Genomic DNA, 25,641 nt, shown 5'->3' on the forward strand with positions numbered 1-25,641 from the left:
CCTCCACTGCGGCTCTTTTGAGAATCGTTTCATTGTTTCAGAGTGCAAAAACTATTATTATTATTATTATTATTATTATTATTATTATTATTATTATTATTATTATTATTATTATTATTTATAACGTCATTGTCTCCAATTGGTCTGTATTAATATATAGAGCATTCTTCTATATAAAGACTGATTCAGAAAGTAGGGGCCCGTTTGATCGTACTTAACTCTTTGATGGTCAGAAGAAAGGTGCACGCATGCAGAACCACATCTTTCTTCAAATACTAAGGTTAGTGTTGGTACCTTGTAGTTATCAGCTTGTCAGCGAATTGAAGACGACGATGACCGCGGCAATAATCCTTCCTGCCATTTGCCGGGTGCGCGGAAGTGATTCGATTATTGAAATTCATCTACAGTTGTTAGTTTATGGATTGACAGCAATTAATGAAGGGAATGTTTTATAATGGCGCCAAGACTTCTAAAAATGCCAGCAGAAACAGGCATGATCATCACCAGTCAATAAGTGAACCGAGAATGGCGATTTCACACAGAACAGGCGAAAGGCCTTTCAACTAATATATTTCATTTGGCTGGACGCTTCACTATTAACTTGGTTGTAGCACCAAGCCCACGGTACTGCGAACTGTGTGCACAGTCATTATCGTAAATGATTACCGTCCAAAAATACTTGTTTCCACTGTAGTCGACCTTTGGACCATTGTCGAGAAAACAGGTCGGAAACAACATGCTTTTCCACGTTATTCGAGGTCAGGACATGTCGGCATGCATTATTACCGCATATACAGAAGGAAATAGTCAGTTCAGTGGTGCCGTTCTTCATGGAAACGTGAAAAAATATAAAAATATCAAGGCTCTCGTAATCTCCTGGTTAAATCACTGGGAGTTGAATTTTAATTGCAGACTGAATAAAAAAACTGGGCTCAGAAAATTATTTTTTTGTGAGTGTGTTTTTTTTATTAGTCAGCTGACTTCACTTATTCGATGTCACAGATCGTAACTGGCTGAAAAGTTGTTACAAAAACTTTTATACTACACCGTTTTTTAAAAAGTGCAAAAGTTAACGTATATAAGAATGAAAACAATACTAAAACTATGAAAAAAACTTTCACTAACGAACTTCTCTTTTCTTTTACACCGAATCGGCACTTACATTATGGACAAGCCCCGCATAAGTGACGAGTTTAGTCAATTGAGCATTGCTTTGCAGCATTACACCCATTCGATATATCATTCTGCAGTTGGCTGTCGACTGGTATTTTGAAAGAGCGGATATATTTTCCGGCTTATACGCAGTTAAGGTTCGTGCCAATAGTATCAACCGCCGAAATTCTGTTGATTTCTTGCACATCACAGCCATCGGTCAGGAATATTCACAAAAGCAATTAATGTAACACGGCTCTATTTATAATAGAGCAATTTCACACATTCCCCACAGTGAACGGGCTATAGATTGACTGCTTATTTTGACACTGACTTATTTTTCTGATCTAGTGATAACCGTGGATTCTAAAGGTGCCAGCTAATGTGTGGTACATATCTCCTCAAACTGAAACGTTCAAGCTACATAAATCGAGTAACTACTGCCAAACGTGTAGTTATAAATATCGATTCTGAGCCAACGTTTCGTGCTCAAAACAAGCAACACTCAACGAACAAGGATTGCGGAGAGCACCAGTTGTCGACCACTCAAACATAAGTCATGAACACGTAGCTGTGCACTTCATATGTGTGTCCCCGTTTATGGGGCTCGTGTACTTCCGTGAATAATACTTTGCTGCACAATAAGCAGTAACATTCAGGAAACTGCGCATACATAACTTCGACACATCTAACAGCAAACAATAATTATATAACAGTTTAGACAAAGTTCAGATGATTCAGACGAGAAACGAAAAAAAAAAGAAACAGAGCCCAAAGCCAATCAATGCAGTACGTGTGATGCTTTTATTTTTACTTGTACATTGGTACCAGTTGTAAAACGTTGCGTTAGTGTTATTTTTGCATTACTTCACCAGAATTTTCATCAACAAGGGCAATAAAGAGCACGTTCAAAAGAAATTTAGTGCACAGATTGTTAGTATATCTTTGGTAATGCCAGTACGACATTTTTATTATTAGTCAACCAGTAGATTAGTCATTTGTGCGCTTTTGAACACCACCTTTGTGTATTTACATTGTCTGTTGAGAAATATTCTTTCATCACGAACTATCAATTTTAAAAGCTTACGGCACTTCACGGTTCTATTTCACAAATATTTTTGGTTCTAAGTACTGTTCGTAAGTAATTAGTCTGAATACCGCGTCAATAATTTTCCCAACATCAAAATTGTCCACTTGGTTTCTCAGTGGAAACCTGTTTGTGCAAAAACATTGTTTCCTTTTTTTTCAAATACGTGCTTTGACATTTCGACAAGAGGCCTTTAAAAAGAAACAAATGCTTCAGAGTCGAAATATATACATTTACATTCTATTGTATAACCTTGAAGCCTAATGCCAGACGGATTAAAATACAATCACGTTAGGCTACTCACAGATACAAAATATATCAAGGATCGAATTTATTTGCCACGGTGATTGAAAAAAAAACACTCATTTTTGAGACAGTACCTCGAAAATTGAACGCCATGCGACAAAGAAAAGTTATAACAAAAGAGCAGACAGACAGACGAAACGTTCCTTAATTCCTGGCAGTGCTAATAAGCATTCGCCTTAGACAAGACGGTGGCTGTTGGAGAAAAAAAAAACACCCTAGACTTTATAAACGCTTTGAAGTCCTTTGTGTGTTTCTTCCTTCTAAAGATAAAGATTCTAACACACACACACACACCCACACACACACACACATACACACACACACACACACACACACATATATATATATATATATATATATATATATATATATATATATATATATATATATATATATATATATATATATATATATATATATATAGAGAGAGAGAGAGAGAGAGAGAGAGAGAGAGAGAGAGAGAGACAGAGAGAGACAGAGAGAAATTTTGTTTCTGTTAAGCACCAGCTGTCACGAGTAATTTTTTCCTGATAGTATTAATTGCTGTCATTGTTTTATACTACGTATGTAATTGTATTCGAAAGGTATGAGCTCGCCTATACAGAATTCTTTTTTAAAACTTTTTTTTCCGCGGGAAACCTATGGCTCTGGCACTTTCATACCACAATCGTCTAGCACTTTTGACAAACCACTTCACAAGCAGGGCCAAGCAGAAGTTATAGTTATAATTCCCAAATGACTCGTTAAAGCACCTTTTTAGAAATAAGTAGCTTTCTCTGGCAACTTCTGGCAACAGCATGTCGTAATATTGTAAAGTTAAGCGTAGTCTCCTTATACATGTAATACGTGTTTTTTTCTATTATCGGTATGTGTTTTTATGGTTTTTTTTCTTCTAGCAGCTCTGTGCAGCTCTTTGGAGTTAAGTTTCTAAAACAACCACTTTTTAGGTACTAAGTTAGTATATCTTGTTATCTTATCATCATATAAATTACAATATCTATCACAAGATTGTAAGAACGTACAACATTCTATTGTACTTCAAAGGGTTGCCCCAAATTAATTGTAATCGAGCTTCATAAATATGTTTTGTGATCACTCCTGTTGTTTATTCGTTTTTCCTTTTCTTTTCGTCTCCCTATTTTAAATTCCTCTTTGTTTTTAATTGTCAGAGTGGCCAGATGTTGACAGAATTGTATGTCAAATCATGATCGTCCTATCCGCTCAAGCATGACGAAACCGCGTTCGGGATTCCTTACACGAAATTCGTGTTCGGTACAAGTATGAAACGTTGACGGCGTGGCACGCAGCTAACGCTGGTATTGAGCGGTGCTGGCCGCTGAACGTCGCGGTATCGCGTCTGGAGTTGACGAGCGCCTCATGCGTAGTTGTACGTGTATAGGTGTTGCAACGTGAGCTTGCGTGATCGCGACCGCAGCCGCAGCGTGCGATGGCGAGCGCTGTCGCCAGAAGCTCACGTCAGCTTTCGAGGCTAGATGCATCCCTGCCGACGCTCACTTGTTCCTTCCGTGAGCCTCGTCCTGCCTCGTGGTTTTTGTTCACCTCGAGACAGCGGACAGGTGTCGGTGCTCACGCTATCCTAGCAGTACCGTATGTTCGCAAAGGAAACGAAAGATTATTCTGCTCTTGCGTAGATAAGAAAATAAAGGATGTGAAATTGACTCCAGGAAGCTATACGAATGCAACAGGTCATGGACATCGTCACTGGAGTTTGAGGGAACGCAGCTTTCCTATCTGCTCTTTTGTTACAGCAAAAGCTGTTATGAGATCACAACACGGGTCACGTGTAGCGCCGTGGCTGTTCGCCGCCACCGGTGTCCGTAACTCCTACATATAGCATAAAATAAGAAGAAAACTTAGCAAAATGTCACAGCTTTGCCACAAACGTGAACGAATGAACGCCATAGCAATGAATGGCAAAGTCAAGCGCAGAATGGAAAGCAGACGGAAACGTGCGCCGTGTTTCTCGCGCACAAATAACGCACGAAACATACTCACTGGTACAGATGCACGCCAATAAGCGTCTCAGTTGTTACTTCGCTGTGTCTGAAAAGCACGTGCTTTTCGCAAATGGAAACTGCAATGCTTGCAGTGACCTCTGTGCGCCATGGTCACTACAACAGAATCGTTCCAGGTAAAGCCCGAGGCCAGCCAAGACGTACGATCCTCCCCTCCTCCCCACCACGAGATAAGGGTGCGCGAGGGAGCCACGCTCCCCTCCAAGGAGCACTCACTGCCGCGCGATGTGGCAGCACGCACTCATTGCGCCATCTTGCTGGTAATGCTAAAAACATAATTCCTTCCCGAGATGCCCCTCAGCAGCGGTAAGTCGTAGATATAAATAGCTTGCCGTTCGACCCTTGAATGACGTCCTCTTCGGTAGCGCTGTGATTAACGTCTCACACTTACGATTTGGAGGAGGCAAGTTTGATTCCACGTGCCGAAGTCTTTTCCTCATTTTTTTTCTTTCTTGAATTTTCTTATATATAGATACATATACATATACAGTGAGTGACGCCAACGCCGACGGCAAAATTCAACCGAGAGTGTCTAGATAATTGCTATCGCAATAATAAAAAAACTTTAGAGGCAAGTGTGATTCAAACCCGAGTACCCTGCGTGCCGACCCAGTATTCTACCACTTAGCCACGCCAGTGCTCGCAGCTGGCTTGCAAACTATCCTTAGGCAGGCTTGATGTCGGTAAAGTGATCACGTTAATATGAGTATTAAAGTGTTTTAGAACAGCAAAGTAACAACCAGGTCTCACACAATGCAAAATGCGTAACGAGTGGGTCGTCCAATGCTGCAACTTATTACAAAAAACTTGTTCGTGGTCACCTAGTAACTGTGGCAAATACCCACTTCAGGCCTATATGATTCCTCGTTGTCAGCTAATGCATGAAAAATTGGCATACATTTCTTTGCAAGTGTGTGGTGGATACCACGCTTCCCCGAAGAATGACGAAAGAATGCATTGTGAATGTCGGCCTACTACAGAGAAATTATGACTATTTATGGCGTAGTGGGCACCGAGGAAGCAGGCTAGGCCGCTCTTCGAGCCTTCGTTGTGACTGGGCTGCATGTTACGCGCAAGCCTGGCGGTTTTTTTAGATTTACCGCCTGTGAACATCTTGGGCAGCACAGTAGTCGCGTTTGTGCCCAATAAGCGACAATGATTCGCATGATCTTACAGTGAATTGAAAAGAGTAGTAGTAGTAGTAGTAGTAGTAGTAGTAGTAGTAGTAGTAGTAGTAGTAGTTGTAGTAGTAGCAGTAGTTGTTGCTGTTGTTGTTGTTGTGATAGTAGCACAAATGGAATCATATTTGTTCCTTAGCACCCTGCCGGCCACTTCAGCTGGTGTTTTCTGCCGAAATGTTCGCAGAGATGGACACCGCAAGATACCAAACATAGCCATACCGCACGAACAGAATGTTGTAATTAACGTGAGGTAACAGCTGCGTACAACAGCCTTCACAGTCATGCACTAGATACTCGAAACAAGTGTGATTTTGTCTGTACCGGTGGTAGTTATGACATATGTGGTAGTGACAGAGTTAGCAGCAGTAATAGGAGGAGCTGTAGTATGTTCACATACATCAACACACTCGTAATTATATAGTAGTAGCAAAATGGCAAGTTGGGCGACATTGAGCGCATTCATTTCTTGAAGAAAAACAACCCCGAAAAACGAAGACTACAAAAAAAAAGGACGAACTTGCATGAAGTCGTGCGACTCTTAAAATAACGACGCTAGATTATTTTGAAATCTGCTCTGAATGCTTGTATATGTCATCGGTATATGCTTTAGCTAGGTGATGCTAGGTTGATTCTAGGTTGCTTCTACGCAGTAGTTTAGGCTAAGGCACAGCCCCGCCATAGTGGTCTAGGGGCTAAGGTACTCGGCTGCTGACCCGCAGGTCGCGGGATCAAATCCCGGCTGTGGCGGCTGCATTTTTGATGTAGGCGGAAATGTTGTAGGCCCGAGTGCTCAGATTTGGGTGCACGTTAAAGAGCCTCAAGTAGTCGATATTTCCGGAGCCCTCCACTACGGCGTCTCTCATAATCATATGATGGTTTTGGGACGTTAAACTCCAGAAATCAATCAATAGGCTGTTGCACAATGTTCAACTCCAAAGCTTGAGAAGTGCGGCTCTGTGTCACTTGCTTTGGCCATTTCATCCCGAATACCAGCTGATCCAGTCGCGAGATAGTGCCTTCATGAGACAGTGGGACAGCGTTTCCCACGTTTTTAAAACACTCTCGGGAGTCAGTGGGACATGTGTATTCAATTTTATATGAGCATAGACTTGAATTTGATGAAGTTTCCTTTGATACTTTCTTCTGACTTTCTATCAATATACCGCAAGTGGTTTTTAAATCATCGTGTCAAAAATATATGTGAACCTGCAAAAAGAAAAGTCAGTGAAGCTTGCGCTTTCGAAACAAAGTACTATGCAGAAGATCACAGAGGCACAATGAATAAGACAAACTCGATATACCCACAGGCACATGTTGCTGCCCGTTTTCACTTTCCTGTCTTCTGATTACATATGCAGGCGATGGTCAAATGGATACTCTTGAGCAGCGGTCCCTTTATGCGTGTCCTACCTTTAAGAGGACAGACGGAGTTCTTGCTCGCGGAGACAAGAATAACGAAAGGGGAAACTCCTCAAAAGTTAGATTCTTTGAGCCTTTGCACCTTGAGTACCATGCAGACGAGTCTATACGAGGCATGTGTAGTTACAAGCTAGTTTTAATTAGCGCCTCGGGGAAGACAAGAAAGAAAGAGCAGCCATTGATTTCTGATGTCCTCACTTCTCTTTGTGCAGCTTCCTCATTCATTTATCTTTTTTTTTTCCTCTACGATGCCCGAGCTCTCGGTCACCGAAGCAAAGAAATTATGAAAAGCGAGTTTTCTCCTGCGATTTAATTTTGCGCCAAAGTGCGGGTGCTGTGGTATGGCGGAGGGGCCTCTGGGAAACAGGCGCGCGCACGCTCACTTGCTGCCACTGAATGGGGAGCGTGCGGACGGGCCAAAAGAGGCAGCGTGGCGATGTTGGGCGTCAAAACCTGTAATTAATACCTGAGGCCATTTATCGATTTTATATCCAATTCAGGCCGAGTGCGGAGGACACGGCAACAGATTGCATTTCCTACGCAGGGTCTTGCTTTCTTCTATCTTTTTTCTCCCAAACCAGCGTTTCTTTCTGCTGCGTCTAATAGCCACTCAAATTTGTTCCTTGGAGCTGCGACAACGTGTCGAGGAGCCACTAGCAACAGGGAGCTCCTCCCACAGACCGCCCCTGTGCCTCCGAGAAAATACCATGGCCGTAGCGGTGCAACCTCTTTCAACCTCGTTGTCGACTACATTAGGTCTTTGTCTAATTCGTTAGCAATAGCCAGAGTGAAAGCCACCTACGTTGACATTGATGGGCATCGAGTCGCAAGCAAGATTCACACTTGAGTTGGTTCTTAAATGAGATCATATTGCACCTTTGACGCGGCTTGAATATGCGGAAAGCAAAGGATGCCCTGGTGCATATGTTATCTACAGAGCAGAGTTTCCGTACGGGAATGCTGAGTGTGTTTTTTCGAGAGAACGATTACTTGCGGCGTTCTCAGACCATTCGTTTGCACATTTCAGAGAGTTGACTTCTAGTACAGAACACCGTAGTAATTGAGAAATAATAATAATAATAATAATAATAATAATAATAATAATAATAATAATAATAATAATAATAATAATAATAATAATAATAATAATAATAATAACAATAATAATAATAATAATAATAATAATAATAATAATAATAATAATAATAATAATAATAAGATTAATAATAGTGATAACTTCACTGCACACTCAGTGCAATCATTCCGGGGAAGCTACGACTTTTATCTGAGCTCCTTTATCGAGAAACCATACCCATGAATTCATTGTGGTCATGCACAAGGTATACGCAGCACTGACTTCGTAGAGCGCCTAAGGAACTTTGTCGACAACAGATTTAGCGTGCCCCTGATGCGCGTTATAAGGCGTAAGAGACTGTAAGAGACACTGTAAAAACGCCAAAGACAGCGTCACTTCATCAAGCAAAGCAAAAGCACTAATCGAAGGATTCACTGGCTTGCAACAAAATTATATTGAAGAGAAAGTCACCACTACCCCTACTTTGGCCGTAGAGTGATGGCCGTAGAGCGATGCGAAATACTCCAGATCAAAGGAACAGTGTCAATGCTTCATTCACTGAGAATAGCTCGGCCGGGTGGAGAAGGTCGCCAGCGAGCATTATGTGTCTAGTGAATAGGTTCTGCTCAAGAACAATATAGAACAGCAGCTTGCAAAACAAGTGAAAGTCGGTGGTAATTAGAAAATATTAGAAACATTTTTTCAGCGCTATCTACAAAACTTTCACGCATACGACGTTTTCGTTCAGCCTGTTTGAAACGCTCTTCACTTTTCCAATGTAACCAGCTCGTATTCGCCTAGTGGTCAGCACCTCGAGGAATCGTTAGCACATTGAGTACCACAGACCGAGAGTATTTGGATGACTTCACGTACATATCAACTTTCAAAGCCAGATTATAGCATCTGCGTAGACTTAGCTGTCTGTTACGAGAAAATGGACTGTGCATTATAGTCAGATACAAAGGCGTGCGCACAGGGGGAAGGAAGGGGGGCATGGGGGCCGCGTTGGTACCCCTCTTAGTCGGCTAAAAGGGGGGAAGGCCCTAGTTCTGCCTCATACATTGTTGTCTTAACAGGGAAGGGGGCACTGCGATAGGCTTTCGCTCCAGCCTCCTCCCCCCCCCCCCATCCTGAAAGAAAACCCTGCACATGCTTCTGCTCCGATTACAGAGCCGGTGCCACCTAAGCCAATCTGTAGGACACCATCCAACATGGGGCGTCCACAAAAGAAGAGCGCAATAAATTGGCAAGTTCTAGCTTCTTTAAAATTATTGCGTAGTTATGTGACATGACGCATTTGAATGAAAGTGGCAATGTTAACTGCATGAGTTTCATTCAGAAGACGAAAACCGGCGCACCCATTCGCACTGTTCTCGCAGGTATGAGGTGTGGGCAAACCATATAAAAGATCCAACTACGTTGGCCAGCGAGACATGTACGGTGAAACAAGAAAATAATCAGTGTTCTAAAAAAACCGTTGTATTGTTTGCTAGGATACAGATTCAGTCTCACAAATAGGTGCTTTATAAAAAAAAAAGGCTTGAAATTAAATGAGAACGCTGAAGCCTATACTCATCGTATTACGCTTGGAATGAGGAACAGGATGATTCGAATTAAGGTCAAGATTCGTATTTTTCAAACATAATTATGGTTTGATAGTGGCACATGCGCAATTCAAGGAATGCTATTCGGAATTCGAGATTACACTAAAGCAGCATCATGTTTTACCTGAGCTGTTCGTAATATTAAAAAAAAGCAACTCAGTAAGCAGTGCTTTCGGTATGCAAAGATACTGTTAATACGGCGACTAAAACAAACGTGACCGTAGTATTCAAAAAGAATATAGTCACCCATTGAGGGCTGTTTCTTACCTGCCCTGCATGCATGGAGAGTCATTGCGCCTAAAACACAGACACACCACTTTTGCCGCAACCACCTCTGGGTCTCCTCTACGTTGTCCAAATCGAAGCGAAGCATTTTTTTTTGTGAGTGTTGTTGTTGGAACTCGCATTACCGGGGCTTATTGAGCACTAATTCGAATGTCAGGCCACCTGCATGTGATGTTTGCGGTAAAGAGAAGAGCAAATACCATCTATTGCAATGCTGTTATCGCAATGGGCACAAAAGGCAAGCAATGCCCGATGCATTGCTGCGACGGGTGATTGTCGACATGGGCTATACTGTAACATCGCATCTACCGATGATTGGACCAGAAGCACTGAAGGTTATTCTGTACTCTTTCAGAATGACTGTGGGCACCTTTGTCATCGCGGCACTGTCTGCACGCGTGCACACATTCACTCACTTCCCCATCCCAATTATTTCTGTAATTCTTTCGCTGATGTAGGGTTGTTGACCAGAACCTTTTTTGGTTAGCACGTCCACCTTACTTCTGTATTCTTTCTTTCACTTGTGTTAAAGTAATGTTCATTCAACTAAGGTACAACTTTCTAGTGTCCATAAACTCAGAAGACTACGCTTAACAGCTAATTACTCTTCATCGGCATGAGCCTTCTCTCGGTGTATTGCATTCGCACGCTTAGACTGACAGCATTAACTTCTGGTTTCATTTGATGTTGTCTTTACAGTGAAATCTGTTATGATATCACAGCAAGGGCCGATTTTGGCGCCGTAGTTGTCCGCCATCACCGCTGTCCATCACCACTATCGCGCGAAATAAGAAAAACAAACTGATTAATGACGAAAATAACCGATGATATAATGGGATTCAATCGTGGGCTATCTGCGTGGCAGCTCAGTACTCTACCATTGAGCTAAACCGGTGCTTGAAACGCCGCTGTAAACTGGCCCTACGCAGTGTTCTTGTCGGGTAAGGATTTGCGTCAGCATGTGTAAGAAAGCGTTTCAGAGCAGTAAAGTAACAACCAGCCGCCACACAATGCGAATTGCGTAACTAGTGGATCGTTGAATTCTCCAGCTCATTACAAAATCTCCAAGCACCATTATTCATCGTCGTCAGCCACAGAATCAACAGAGTGCATACAATGCCTGACAAGTGTGAAGTGGGTGCCAAAGTACTCCGAAGGGAGGAAGCAAAGAGAAAGAGAAAGCAGGGAGGTTAACCAAAAAGTTTTCCGGTCGGCTACCTTACACCGGGAGATTAGCGAAGGGGAATAGACAGGCGAGAAAGGGATAGGAGGAAAGAGAATATAAAACGAGAGAGAGAGAGAGAAGCAGTAAATTCACTGCAGCATGTAGAACTCCAGCGGAAGTCAGAGGCGTTCACACAAGCCTGTCGTCTTCAAAAAGCGCAAGACGGCTTTCACTGCCTTGTGGCCTGCCAACAGATAGGAACCGTGAATGACGAATAATTTCATGGTACATGCTTTTTTACTACGCAAAAATTATGATGCCCGGGTGCCACGTAAATGCTCTTGTGATAGTTACCCCCCCCCCCCCCCCCAAAATACCCCAAGCTTGCGCGGAAGGCGCAGCACAGAGCGGCCTTTCAGAGCCTTTTCTAAACACTCATTGGGTAACTGGTGAAAGCATACTTGCTTGATGCACACTATGTCAATAATAATAAAAATTTTAGGGTAGTTGGCCGGCATTCACTGTGCTATTTTTCGTCATTCTTCTGAGAAGTGTCGTATCCGCTAAACTATTGCGAGGAATGTTGTCCTAATTGTTCATGCAGAGGCCGACGACGATGAATAATTATGCCTGAACTGGGTACGCGCCACAAGAGGAACACGAACAAGCTTTTGTAATGAGTTCGAGCATCGGATGACCCACTCGTTACGCTATTCGCATTGTGCGACGACTGCTTGTTATTTCGCTGTTTTAAGACGCTTTATAAGTCGTATTAACGCGATTGCTTTCCCGACATCAAGCCTGCCTATGGCAAGTTCGCCAACAAGTCCGCAGCACCGGTGTGGCTTAGTTGTAGAATACTGGGCTGACACCCAGGTGACCCGCGTTCGAGCCCCACTGTGTTATTGATATTATTTTTTTATTATTTTTGCGCGATGTGGTTACGGATCGGCAGCGGACAACTACGGCACTGCACGAGACTCGAGTAGTGGATTCATAACAGCTTTTGCTGTGAAATGTGTTTAGAAAGAACTCTTTAAGTGCCATGCTTACAGCTTTCGCTGTGACTGCTGCGTGTTCCGCGAAGACCTGGAGTTTTTTTTTTTTTTGCCTTGGCGTCACTTTTAGAAGTTTTCGCCTTCAACATGAGTTAAATGTAATGGAAAAACTTTATTTTTGTCCCGCAGGACGTGATTGTGGAAGGCCTTGGACAACCCCTGTTTTTATTCTTTGTTCTCGGTAAGACACCCCCCTCCGTCGAAATTTCGAAAGGGGACGTGGGGGGGGGGGGGGGTAAGGCACTATTTCTGGCTATGGGCCTGGGTCATATAATTTGTTATAGCGCAGGTTCAACAATCCCGATTCATTTTAGGCACATAGGGTATACGGAGGGCTGTGCGCATTGTCCGGTTTTGCAATCATGCACGTGTCCTTGTGTCTATTGTGTAGCAAATTAGCAGTCACTCCACAGCCGCGTAATTCACAAGATTCTGAGTGAATGAGTAGAAACGACGTATGATGTAGTGGAAGTCATCAAGTATTGGGATTTTATCTAATTGCATCCTCTCAACAACATGGTCATCATAGTTGGGTTCACAGTAGATGCATGGTCAACATTATTGATCTTGTGCAGCCATGCTGGTAGATACAAGTCCCACACAGTCAGAGGTCATGGCACATATTCACAAAAATCAATAATGAGCTAAAGTGCTTCCCAGGAACACAGATTGGTCAATACCAACAGGGAAGATAGGAATATAATTAAAAATTGTACTGACAGACATCACTCTGGAATCTGATCTTTCTTTTTGCAGATGTCTATGGTGTTTTAGTGCTTCTCCGTATAACAGTTTTTATTAGGTTGCCGTAAAAACTATAATAAATGGACAACACGACTACAATACAACTATGTTCAAAGACTATTTATTTCGCTCTTTTTTTTCAATAAATTGGCAAAACAATAATTAAAACAACATGCAAAGCAATAATCAGTACATCTCATCTCTAAAATAAATACTAAGCAAAGGGAACAATTATTGAAACGCAGCCTTATCTAACACAGAATATTGGTGTTTATTGTATTACGTAAAATTACAATGATCAGAAAATGCAATAGCAATTTTATTAACTTGTACATATATACTGAACAATAATGAAGACATGAGCCTCAAACTTGCATGAAATTCGAACAGAGTAGGAGTTAAAACCAGAGTCGAGGCTTTTGACAGAGTTGTAAAAATTGCCTGGGCTTATTTGTTTCAGTGTAACCATGTGAAGTGCCGTGAAAACAGATGTTAACAATAATAAAAAAAAATCATTTTCTGGAATGCGCACCATAAATTATATGCTTCCTGTCGTCATTTGGCAAACAAGAAAGCTTTTATTTTCTGTTTTTTACATAAAGTTCTCCGAACCGACCTCTAAAACGTTCCATAAGAAATGGCGAAGTCAGTCAAGGTGAATGTGGAAGACCGCATTTCTGTCAGCAAAGGCAAATTTTTCTCAGCTTTTGTTCACAAAGTTTTTTCTTCTATTATTGACACTTTGTAAGCTAACTTTTATAGAATACGTCTGACACTGTATTTGTGGATCTTATTGCATTGAGTTTCGGAACCCCAAATATGTTCAATGTCTCGTGCCCGCGCTATGCTTTCGATATCTAATGGAGGATATACCAGTTTTCTATCACTAGCACACGATGTTTCAAGCCTTTGAAAACGCTTGAGCTTGCGTCTTCAGTGAGCACTTTCTTTGCTGGAAGCGCCTTATGTTGACAGAAATGTCAGTAGCACGGCCTCACCGGAACTCTCAAAAAACAACACTCTCAGCACGCTAACACCAACTTTTTTTATTAGCACTTAGTTTAATACTGAAGTGGATGAGGACACAAACCAGCCGATGTCTGAAGACTCAACTTCAGTCGGCAGCATGCATCGCTACTCCACATGAAGGGTTTTCGTTGATGTCAAACCTGAAGCGAAGGTCGCAGTCACAGCAACCTGGCCATTACATTTTGTCAGACATGCAGCTACAATAAAAACTAGACGAATTTCAGTTTTTATACAGTGCACCGCTAAGCATGCAATATGGTCTTACAGCGGAAGTACAATTAAATATCATGCAGTCTCGAAAAGAGATGTACACTACAAGAAGAGAAACCGTCGCAGAGAAAACAATTGGAAGCATTCAGCCTGCCTTATTGCTTATCTTCTTTTCACACCACCTGCGACCACTTAGAGCGTTAATAAAGTAACAATTGCGTGCTTTTCAGTTTACATTCGTTGAAGTGTAGCCAGCTTGTAGGCGCAGAAAAGAAGAAAGAATAACATGAACACTCTTATTGCTTATGCGTGATTCAAGCTTAGCAAGCGGTAATATTATTGCTTTAGCTTAAGGTACAGTTGTTATGAATACGTTAGGGATTATTTATTGCTGCGAAATGAGCTCGAGTTTGTATTTGATAGTTAGTATCGGCTAACAGATCACTGTAGCCGTTTTTGTTATTATTTGTATGCTGCTTGACGATAAATATCGCTGGCAACGCGATTGAAAGCTCTCAGAACGAAAAACTGATTACCAGAGCAAGAGAGCAGACAGTGGCGCACGGTACACGCGCCATGAATACGTGGGATTGGCGAGTAAACTTTAGCATTGTGTTTTTATTTCTTGTGCTTTCATGTACAGCGTAGTGATTACTTTGTTTACACAACCGTTTGAATGTGACCTTAATAAATAGGGGGACTGGCGGTGAGTACAAGCAGTGAAACATCGTCTTTTTATGTACGCGCAAATGTTATTGCTAACGGTTGCCAAGCTATGCTTTCTTGGAGTTGAGAGCTCGCAAAGGGAAGCATTATGTACACAGCCATCAGCAGAGCTACCTACTTTACCGGTGCTTCAACCGTCAGGAAAAACGACCACTCAAATGAAAACCACCCCCGGTTCACTATTTTCTGGAGTGCACAATTTCCTCGCTGCACGTTTACGCTTTCCTTCGCAAGTACTCTCTCTTTCTAAGTTGTAACTTTTTGTGAGCAGAAAAATGCTATTCTTATGAATAATAACTGAAGAATCATTACATTTTCATGTGCGAAAACACCAGAGTTATATCCCTTGGTTATATTTATGAGTTTCCTTACATAATCCTTCCTGACGGACATACTCCTGTCGTTTTTCAGCATTTATCTGTCATGATTTGCAATAAACTGCGTATGCATAACATTGATCTATGTGATACCCACCGAAATACTTATTTCAGCTTGAGTACTAAACGTTGTAGATTTCATAAGGTCTCCTCCTACTCCGTGTCATTATTCCCGAACAACAATTTTGCAACGACAGCAGACATGAAAGTATGGTACAAGTACCACACGCAACTGCTCATTCTCGAAGCATTGGTTTAGCGAAACAGACGGTTCAGCTTCGTTACGTAATGCTTAGCCTTCTGCCATGTCACAGTGGTGCGAAATGCATTCGGCAGCAAAATAATAAGAAATGCACAAGATATTGTAACAGTGCAATTGTTGTATTGAACGAGACTTATAATGTTTCTACGACAATTGAATATTTCACTCACTCAGAGAGCATAATTTTCTAGGACATGAAATTTACTGGCAGTTACTTGCTCTATCCACGCGCACACAGCTCAAATGAGCGTAACATTTGCGGTTTAATCAAGCCTAAAGCATCGTTGCTTGACCATAACAGATCATATGCATCGCTAGCGAACTTTGTGGAGACAAAAAATATATATAGCGTAGTGAGAAATGCTCCTTGTAACACGCACAGACACACTTTGTAACTACTATTCACATACGCTGGTCAAATTTATAACAGCAAAAACGACGTTAGCGGCATAGTGGCGAAGCGCCCTATATAGTCAGCTCACGTTAAAGCGCGCAGAATGACTTGGCTTGACCTTTGCGACTTTCTTGCTGCGTCATTCAACGACCCTACACTGACAAGTCTTAAAAGGTAACGTGGCCACATGTGCAACATTTCGCTCGATGTCTATGTTTATTGCTTTATTGGGATGCGTTCATCACCGAGAACGCGTCATTTGCTGCCATTAGGTAAGTTGACGTCATGCCGACTTAGTGGCCTCAGACGGGGAAACATGTTTCACCTTACACTGTTTCAAAGTTTTCTGCGTAGTATCACTCGCGTAAAGCTATGAACTTCATCGATTGTTCTAACGCATGTGCATGACCTCTATAAAGTATGCGCAGCCAGTGCAACTTCTTTATTGTTTGGAATGTGAACGCAATGTGCGAGTGTTTTCTTTTTTACTCCTCAGTTATTGATCTCAATTAGGTTAATTATTTACCGTTCATTTTAATTATATCGGGGCTTATTATGAAAATACAGCCTGGCAATAAAATGAGACGTTTTAACAAAAATGTTCTGCTTCTCGGATACCAGATTGTTTAGATATTGTTTTCAGCCCAAGAAGAGAGTACTTCGTATCCGTGAGAAAACGACATTGTAATTTTTGAAGCATATATAAGCACGTATTTTTGTCTTTTTTTATTGTCGCAACTGCCACTTATGCGCTACTCGTTAAGTAACGCTTGGCAAGAAGACATTTGTTCATTTGTTTTAATTCAGTTAAACCAATCCAGTTTCGCTTCCGAGCACGCACGTAATACTGAGAAACCATAGACACTCGTTGTGCCTTTTAATTTATAAGCAGCGAAGGAGTACTGAATGACGGAGTGATAGCAGTACGCATTAGCAGAACCAGCCAAGTACGAGAGATTGTGAATGCACTTCAAATCACCACTCGAGACAGCTACAAGAATTACAACTGACATAGGCAAACCGTATTTAGCGAAGAGCAAACTCGCAACACGAAAAGCACACCAGCACAAGCACGAAACAAGAAACACTCGCACTCCAGCGCGTATTTACAAAAACAAAAAAGTAAGCATACGTGTACGAAGCCATTTGTACAAAGCAGAAGCCGCACGGTACGTTCTCGTCGTCACTGGACACAATGCTATTTCGATTGTCTCTACTTTGAAGTATAAAGTAGTGCCTGTATAACCATCTGTACAAGTGACAAAAAAAAAGAAAACAAAGCGATCTCCCTGCTTGCTAACTCAGCGGCATACATCGTTGCTATGAAAGCGGCGCGCAGGCGTCACGGACTATACACAAAGGTGCTGCCGTGTAGGCTCCGCAGCGCCCTGGCTACACCTACTCGCACGTGCAGCGTGATTGCACTGCGGGACAAACTGTACAGTGTATTATTGCCGGTCGAATGTGTCGATTGCTTTGAGGCAAGACGACTGTAGTTGGGGTAGCTGTTTAGCCGCCGGGGCGAAGGGTCCAACCAAAAGCCTCACCGGTGACTCTCTACTGCAGAATGGCGAGGCACGCCTATAGCACTATTTTCCTACCTTCTCTATACAGGGACGCGCTCGGCAATGACTACGGGACCGCGGAAACGAGAATTCCGTCGTGTGGCACCGGGAGAGCCTTCGCTACAAAGTCAGATGCAGCATCAGTAACACCCAAAACTAGACAGCGGTCGTTGCAGAGTTGAAGGAGAACACAGCCGGGCCGGGAAGAGATCCGGCCGTGTGCATGACCGTTCCCCGGAGGGAGCGAGGACTTTCTAGCTTGTGTAAACAGCTCGGTCTCTCTTTGTCGGGATTGCATAGGAGGCTACGTGATGTCTATATAGCGCATTCGAAGATTGCACGTTTTAGTCGCGTTATTGCTATGAGAACTATATATACTACGGCAGACACAGCAGGTCACGTAAAGGTGTGCGAATGTCGCTCATTACTAACGCGTTGAAAGGAGACCCTGTTCGCAAATGTGTACATTTGCACTCCCGGCCATTTCGCTTGAGACTGAGCAGCACCACCGGTATGCTTTGGACACTGGCTATGTATGTGTTGAACAGAATGATGAGTTATTGGTTGACTGCTTTGCGGGGCTTAGCATCAGGAAGCAACTCAGGCTATGAGAGATGCCGTAGTGGAGGGCTCCAGACAATTTTGACCACCTGGGTTTTTTTAACGTGTATGCGCTGTCATCGAACAGCACACTGAACACGGGAATTTCGCCTCCTGCAAAAGACCGATGAACACCATTTGATGCACATTACACGCAATTGTTTAGAGGTCACCATTGTCTCTTAATCAAGGCATGTTTTTCTTCTTTCTTCAAATGAGCACCTGCTCGACTTCTATTATTTCTGTCCGAAAATAACACGCCTGTGTTAACTGGCTAACATTTTGGCTATCTCAGATTAACTTGTAGGTTAGCACCTAGTTGGTTTAAATTACATTACCGCAACAAAGCACCGAACACGACTCAGTCCAACTGATAAATTGCACAGAAAAGCTTGTTGCAGGATGTTCAGCGAGTCAAATTGACTCGTTTGTGGCATTCATTTTTCGCTCTGCGTTAAGAAGCATCTTCAGCTCCTGCTATTCATTTCCAATCAGGAGCTCTTTCTGATTCTGCAAAGTAATCATTTAGATTGCACGCCAAATTCTTCCAGGTTACGCTGCATGTGACAAGTGATAACGTTCTCTCAATTTCCTAATTGAAAATTGAGGGAAAGATATTCCGCGATTCCAGAAGCACTGACCTTGCGCCCTCATCCCCTGCAGAAACTGCTTTGATTTGATGAACCAGAGAATAAAATTAACTACAGTGCTTTCAAAACAATCCTATATATGAAGGCAACTCGAAGCTGCTAATATATGATCCATGTTGTGTGGGCAAAAGGTGCATGTTTCACGGTGCATACAGCAACAGTGCAAGTATATTTACGCCTATCGCGATTGGTAAATTATTGCTAGTCTTATCAAGTGACGTCCATGTTATTGTCCGAGTAGTTCGGAAGCGCAGCCATTCGCACACCTTTATTAACCACAACACTGATACTCTACTTCACACCACAAATAATGCGTTCCGCCACATACCAAGACGTCGATAGCTGACGCAATGTAGTTCGTTTGAAACGTGGAAGCTCGGTCAGCGACCAAGATTGATTGAGCGCAATATTGGCGTTTTTATGATTTACAAAATAGTCACGCTTGCAATAACGCAGGATCATTTGCCATCTATACAAACCCCTGGGTGCTATGCATTCATTAACACATGATAAAGGCGCTTATAACTTAAAAATAAAAAAACTAAATTTCGCATTAACCTTATTGGCTTAATAATAATCACAACAAAGAATGGCAACTGATGAAAGCGTTGCCCAACAGCCATCGCTGTTGTTCCACTTATTAACGAATCGCATAGCGCAGTTTGTATATTTGTTTTTGAGAAACCGTTCATAAGCATGAATATAAAAAACGAAACTGTATTACCGTAATTAAAAAAAAGCGCACATGAGCAGAAAAAAGGTGTTTAACAAGTCACAGTAGGCTGATCAATCGATAAAAGTTCAGATAATAACTAATTTTAATGTTTAGATAGGAACAAAGTGAGCGCACATCTACAGTGTGAATGGTACAAGGGAGCTCTATGGGGTTGAGTGTGTCATAACTACTGAAGACAATATTATTTGACGTGCGCGGCGCACCTCTAACCAAATGGTTTCAGGTTCACCGAAATAAAATTCTTAATTGGAGCCAAAACTTGGAGCAGCATGTGCGATCACCATTCGGGGCCAAGTAGGAGTTTCAGCTGCTGCTCTGCGATTTCGAATACTCCCTCCAATGCGGCAAACGGCACGGCGTTGCCAAGATGCATTTTTTTTCTGATCAGGCCGATAATGCTACCACTTACTGCGTAAGAAAGCTTCACCAAGTTAATTTTGAATCTACGTGGCTTCGCAGTGAATGACTGCAGTATATGAGCAATGATGTAATGAAACTTTTTTCGTGCAACAAAACTGAGTGGTTCGCCGTAGTATGGGGTCGTCTATAGCTCGGGTGTTTCTTTACTGAAAGGGGTGATGCGTGCTAATCACGCCTTTTTGCTACACTTATCGGAACCAGTAGTTTTGCAAGCCCTGTTGGTTAGCTCCAATTAATTATTGCGAAATGATCATTTACTACTTTTCTCTCTGGCTTAGCTGGAGTAAGATAAGTTTAGCATTTCCTTTATTTCTATATAAAATGGAAATATCTTCCAGGGGGAAAAAGAGTATTGGAAGCAAAGTGCTTCTTGTTACGTATGTCTGTACCTCTTTGAATGTTACTCATGATAGATCTCACTGGATTTTCTACTTCTACGGGTAAGCCTATCTACCATCTCTATATACATATGTACACAAGACTGCGACAGCCGACGCTGTGGCAACAGTTGTGCCTTTGACTTTCGCTGGCTCATAGCAAGCAGTCACAGTTTTGTTTTTTATTCAATCTCGGTCAGTGGTCGCAACGTGGCTAAGTTGCCACTTTTCTTGTGGGCGTCGTTGTGCTGTGCTTTCTAATTACGCACTTTGTTTCAGTTTAATTCCTTGGGGCTCGAGTTTACGGGTCTATAATTCAGAGTTACTGTCTTCGCCACTTGAAAGGAGGACAGAAGATGCACTCTTGTCAGAACTCTTGCACTTTTGTCAAGACTTCCTTGTGACATATTAAAATGAGTGCTAAGTTGCCTACTTACGTATCGTTTGCCAGAGACCATGCTCAGTCCTGACCCTTTCTGATGTAAAAAGAAAATCGCAAGAATAATTTTGCACTCCTTCATAAATAAAATAATGGCAATTGTCTACATATATGAGAATTATGATACACCTGGACATTGACCGTTGTTTTCTTTTTCTCAAAAAGGCCCGTGTTTTCTGCTAGGCCAATATCTTTTTGGTGGATAAACCGTGTGTCTATAGTTTTCCAACTTACAAACGTTCACCTACCCAATTCTATGCCCCGATTTTCAATCTGAAATTGCCTTCGCAAGAATAGTTCACTTGAACCAAGCGCTGTTGGTTCCAGAGAGCTTGAGAAACGTGTTTCACTGAATAGCGCTCGAAAATGGTCCGCATATGGCGTTAGACGCGGCTGTATACCTACGACCTCACGTTATTTACAAGCTACACTTTTTTTTCTGCCGTGATCTTGGAACACAGCGTGGAATTCTAAGCAGAAGAGCGAACGAGGCCCAGCACAGTGCGGCGTTCTAACATCAGTTCGCGTTACGTATTCAAAATAGAGTCGAGGACAATGACCGCGCCTCGAAGTTATGTAGCGTATCAAAGCGGGGGCGTCTACACAAAGGCCAGTTTTATGGAGTTGGGGGGAACGAAGAAAAAAAAAGGAAGTTTTGCCACTTGTACATACGATATTCCGAAATATGGTCAATTTTTATTGCTCTTAGGACACGAAATAAACTTTAGTAGCGTATACGGTACAGGTTACGTGATGCAAGAAAAAACGTTGGATTGGTGAAACTCGTAAAGAGGGCGTAACTATTCTGCACTGCCTTTTCTTACAGCGTGAACTACTGAACAAGAAGCTACATCTCCGGCTCCGAAAAAGGGAAGACTCTCTCTACGTATATTACTATTGTTTGATTTTCATCTGTTAGGAAGGATGATGTCCAAGTTCCGTGGAAGAACATCGCCAGAAGTTCTGTTGAAGAAGGGGAGACGGGAAGAGACAGCTACGGGTAGAGGGAGAACGACACCCAACTAACGCAATGAAATCAAGTTGTCCGCTCTACAGCATAGCGGGCTCGTGTTGTACGGACGGATAGTGCGTTCAAAAAAAAAAAAAAGCTACGCCATGCGGCCTTCATCGATTGTCGCTGAACACCTGCGCGGAATGGTGTGAACTGACCTATACGCACACCTAATATTTTATTGTTCCCCTCCCATTAAACGAAAATGTCGTGGATGTCACGCAATTTATCGCCGTGTGTAGGAAAATTGAATGGTAAATAGGGTCATTAGCCTTTTAATTTTTGCTCTCACCAATGTATGATGCGCAAAACACGCTAAGATAGGCGCAGTCCAGAAAGCTGATTAAGAATTCGAATCAAAGAAGTGACGCAATTTTGTTAATTCTTTCACTGAACTCTGATGATAACGAATAACAAACAAAACATTTAGTCAATCTGAGTGTTAGAAAAACCTTGAAGTTATCTTGGTAGGAAGCGCAGCCACTATTACACAGAACACACAACACAAGCGCTTGTGGTGTTCTGTGCAATAGTGGCTGCCCTCCCTACCAAGGTGGATCCATACCAACTGGCCCGACACAATTGTTTCTTGAAGTTATCGCGCTGCGCAGTTGTCTAGGGTAGTTTTAGGTGTATTGCGCAATACCCTACGAGTTTCACGTTTTCCTGCCAGCATATAATTAAAATATAACTTTTATCGCTCCTATCCTAATGTGTGTAGTCTTTGGACCGCGCTACAAAAATGAACGCTGTACATAGCCGGGAAGTCCTATACGCTATTAAGTCTACCGCAGCTCGCGCAAGATAAAATTTCTTTACGCCAACAATAATTTCTCTACGTAGCAAACGAGGGATTCACTGTGTACACGTTTGCATAGAAGCAAAAGTGAATGAAATGCCTGAGCACGCCTAACCCCATTACTGGAGAAACGCCAGGTATTTGTCGTTTTGTGGACACGAAGTGGTTAGTCACAAAGACACAACTGATTCGCGAGCATGCGTCATCCTCATTTTGGTCATGAGATGTACACACGGCCGCCGCCAGAGACGATGACTGTTAAAGAAATGCACAACTCAGAAATCTTACTGGGTTTCGCAGTGCACTTTACGTGGGTTTTTGAAGCGACTGATCTTACTCGAGCGTTATCTTAGTGAAAACGATTGATTTTTTTTCTAGTAGGAACGAGGAAATGGGTTTCTTTTTCTCGCGTGCGCGCGTGTTTGGATGGACGCCATTGTTAAGGAGGCGTGAGTGCAACTGCTTTGGAATCTCGCGAGTTTTGTCTTAGCAATGGGCGGAAAACGAAAAAGAGACAAGCGCTCCATGGAGGAGGTGGCGGCAAGGGGGAGAGCCCCACGGAGGAAAGGTCTTAGGTGGCGAGGCCCAGAACGGCGGCCATGGCGGGGCCCAGCTGGTGGTGGTGTTCGGCCGGTGGCAGCGGCAGCGCCGGCGGAGGCGGCGAAGGTGTCGCGCCATCTTTGAAGCAGGCCGACTCGAGGTGCTTGTTGAGGTAGGACTTGAGCGCGAACGACTTGTGGCAGCGCGCGCAGCGGAAGTGCTTGAGGCCCGAGTGCGTCTGCATGTGCGCGCGCAGGTTGGAGCGGTCGGCGAACGCCTTGCCGCAGTGGGCGCAGCCGAACGGCTTCTCGCCGGTGTGCGAGCGCATGTGGCCCTGCAGGAGCCAGGGCCGCGAGAACGCCTTGCCGCACACGGGGCACTTGTGGCTCAGGTTGTGCGTCAGCACGTGCATGGCCAGCGCCGGCATGGACACGTACACCTTGGCGCACGTCGGGCACTTCTTGGCCAGCTGCGAGTCCGGGCTGCGGTGCGTCTGCTTGTGGCGCGACAGGTTCGACGAGGTCGCGTAGTGCTTGCCGCACTCGCCGCACGTGTAACGCGGCCGGTCCTCGGTGGTGGGACGCCGCGTCGTACCTGGCAGACCGGAGACGGTCGTGCGGCGCCGGGATCGGCCATCACTGATGAAGAAGGCGTCGTACGTGTAGCTCACGGTCACAGCCCGGGCGGCGCCGAACGAGGTGGACGAGCACGACGACGAGGCCGGGCTGCTACTGCGTGCCCCTCCTTCGCTCGATGGTTCGGCCGCCTGCACCGGGGTTAATGGCGGAGGTGCCGACCCCAGCGGGGGCCGCGAGTAGAACTCGGGCCCGCTCAGGTCCAGCACCCGCGGCTCATCGCGCAGTGGGCTGTACGCGGCAGCCCGCTCTGGCACCACCAGGCTTTCCGCACCCAGGGCCAGCTGGCCCGTCGAGTAGTCATGGATGAAACCTGCGCAGAACGCAACCTTTGGCTTCATTATGACCACAACACGCAGGTAGTTCACATCACTGATAATCCGCCTTGTTGATTCTATTGAGCCCTTAGCCTCAGTAAATGGAGCTGCCTAGCAAACGGTATTTCTAGCAATCATAGATAATTCCTGATCGCAATTGAACACAACTGTTATTTTCGTGGGTGACGTTGTAAGGAAGCGGTCACCGCCGTAGCTCAATGGACGCGTTACCGCTCATTTCCCACTAGCGGTAAGTTGCTTTCCGCCCAGAATGATTTCGCTTCATCTCATCATCACTTCTACACTTCAATTAACGAACCAAATATTTACGCTTTATTTGCGTAGCTTGCCTGTTGGCTTCATATAGTGAACTCGGATCATAAAAACGGGCAACTAAAGGTGTTGCGCAAATATTTGGAGATAGTTTGTCTATGCAGCTGATAGCCTTATTGTTATCAGTTTTGTATGGCTGTAAATAATGGAGAACCGTGCTTTATTTTGCATTCTAGGCGGCACATTCGCCATTTTTCAATCACACCTAGGATCAAGACCCACAAAAAAAATTTCTGTCTTCCGTGTTTTCCTTTTGTTTTTTTAACAAGTTGCATCGCAGTTGGTCCCGTTTGGACACTTCTTTTTAAGCTCTGGATTTCATAATAGTTAAGTCGCTTCCGTGTAGTCATACACTAACGCTTTCAGCTGGTTAAACTGTGAGCAGATGCCTATTTCTTTCTGAACAATAACATCTCAATCAATAATGAATACGTAGAACGAATTTTGGCTATCCTGCAGCGATGGCTTCTCTTTTTCACTTGGGCTGGTTCATGAATTTTCTCCACAGCAATTTCCTACACAAATTGAAGTTGCTCTAGAAATTATATTTGCGTTGGAATGTCCGTGCATTAAGGCATCGCTTTGAGGCCACAACTTCGTACTTTTTGGAATTTATGAACCTCCGAGCACACACTCTTCCCCTGCGCTTCACTTTTTCTATGAAATGCCTTGTTTTATGAATAACTATTTAAGCAGTAAGATTACCCTTGCAAAGCTGACTTTAATTCACTCGGTTCAGACTGGATGCGCCTAGACTTAGGGCTGCATCGCAGTCGCGATGTTTACATACTTTTTGATATCATGCTAACCCATAATCTTGTGCACAGTGTTCTTGAGCCTACGCGTGTACAAATTTCTTGGTCTTTAGTTTTGGATCTGCATTTCTGTGCTCGTGAATTTTGTCAATTCGTGCTGGTCGAGCATGGGCTATCAGATCCGTATCTTGTCTACATTTCGTTGCTACTTGCGCGCTGTAGAAAAACTAAAAAAAAAAACGTCTACCCATTTTTCCAAATTTATTTTCACTTAAATGATGCATGTGCTAATAATTAATTAGAAAGTGCTTGACTAATGTTCAGTAGAGTAATGTCATTATACTTAGGACTCA

At 43.2% G+C, this 25,641-nt stretch overlaps 1 protein-coding gene across 1 annotated transcript in view; it reads right to left on the reverse strand.

Annotated features, from left to right (window-relative positions):
• Positions 1 to 22,825: 22,825 nt before the first annotated feature.
• Positions 22,826 to 25,641, reverse strand: part of LOC119176798 (transcriptional repressor scratch 1) — a 41,370-nt gene continuing 38,554 nt past the window's right edge. The window contains exon 2 of the mRNA XM_037428152.2: positions 22,826 to 24,196. Coding sequence (XP_037284049.1) covers positions 23,280 to 24,196 — 917 coding nt within the window. The 3' untranslated portion in view covers positions 22,826 to 23,279. The remainder of the gene's footprint in view (positions 24,197 to 25,641) is intronic.

The sequence above is a fragment of the Rhipicephalus microplus genome, chromosome X (assembly GCF_043290135.1).
Source record: "Rhipicephalus microplus isolate Deutch F79 chromosome X, USDA_Rmic, whole genome shotgun sequence".
Taxonomy (NCBI): Eukaryota; Metazoa; Arthropoda; class Arachnida; order Ixodida; family Ixodidae; genus Rhipicephalus; species Rhipicephalus microplus.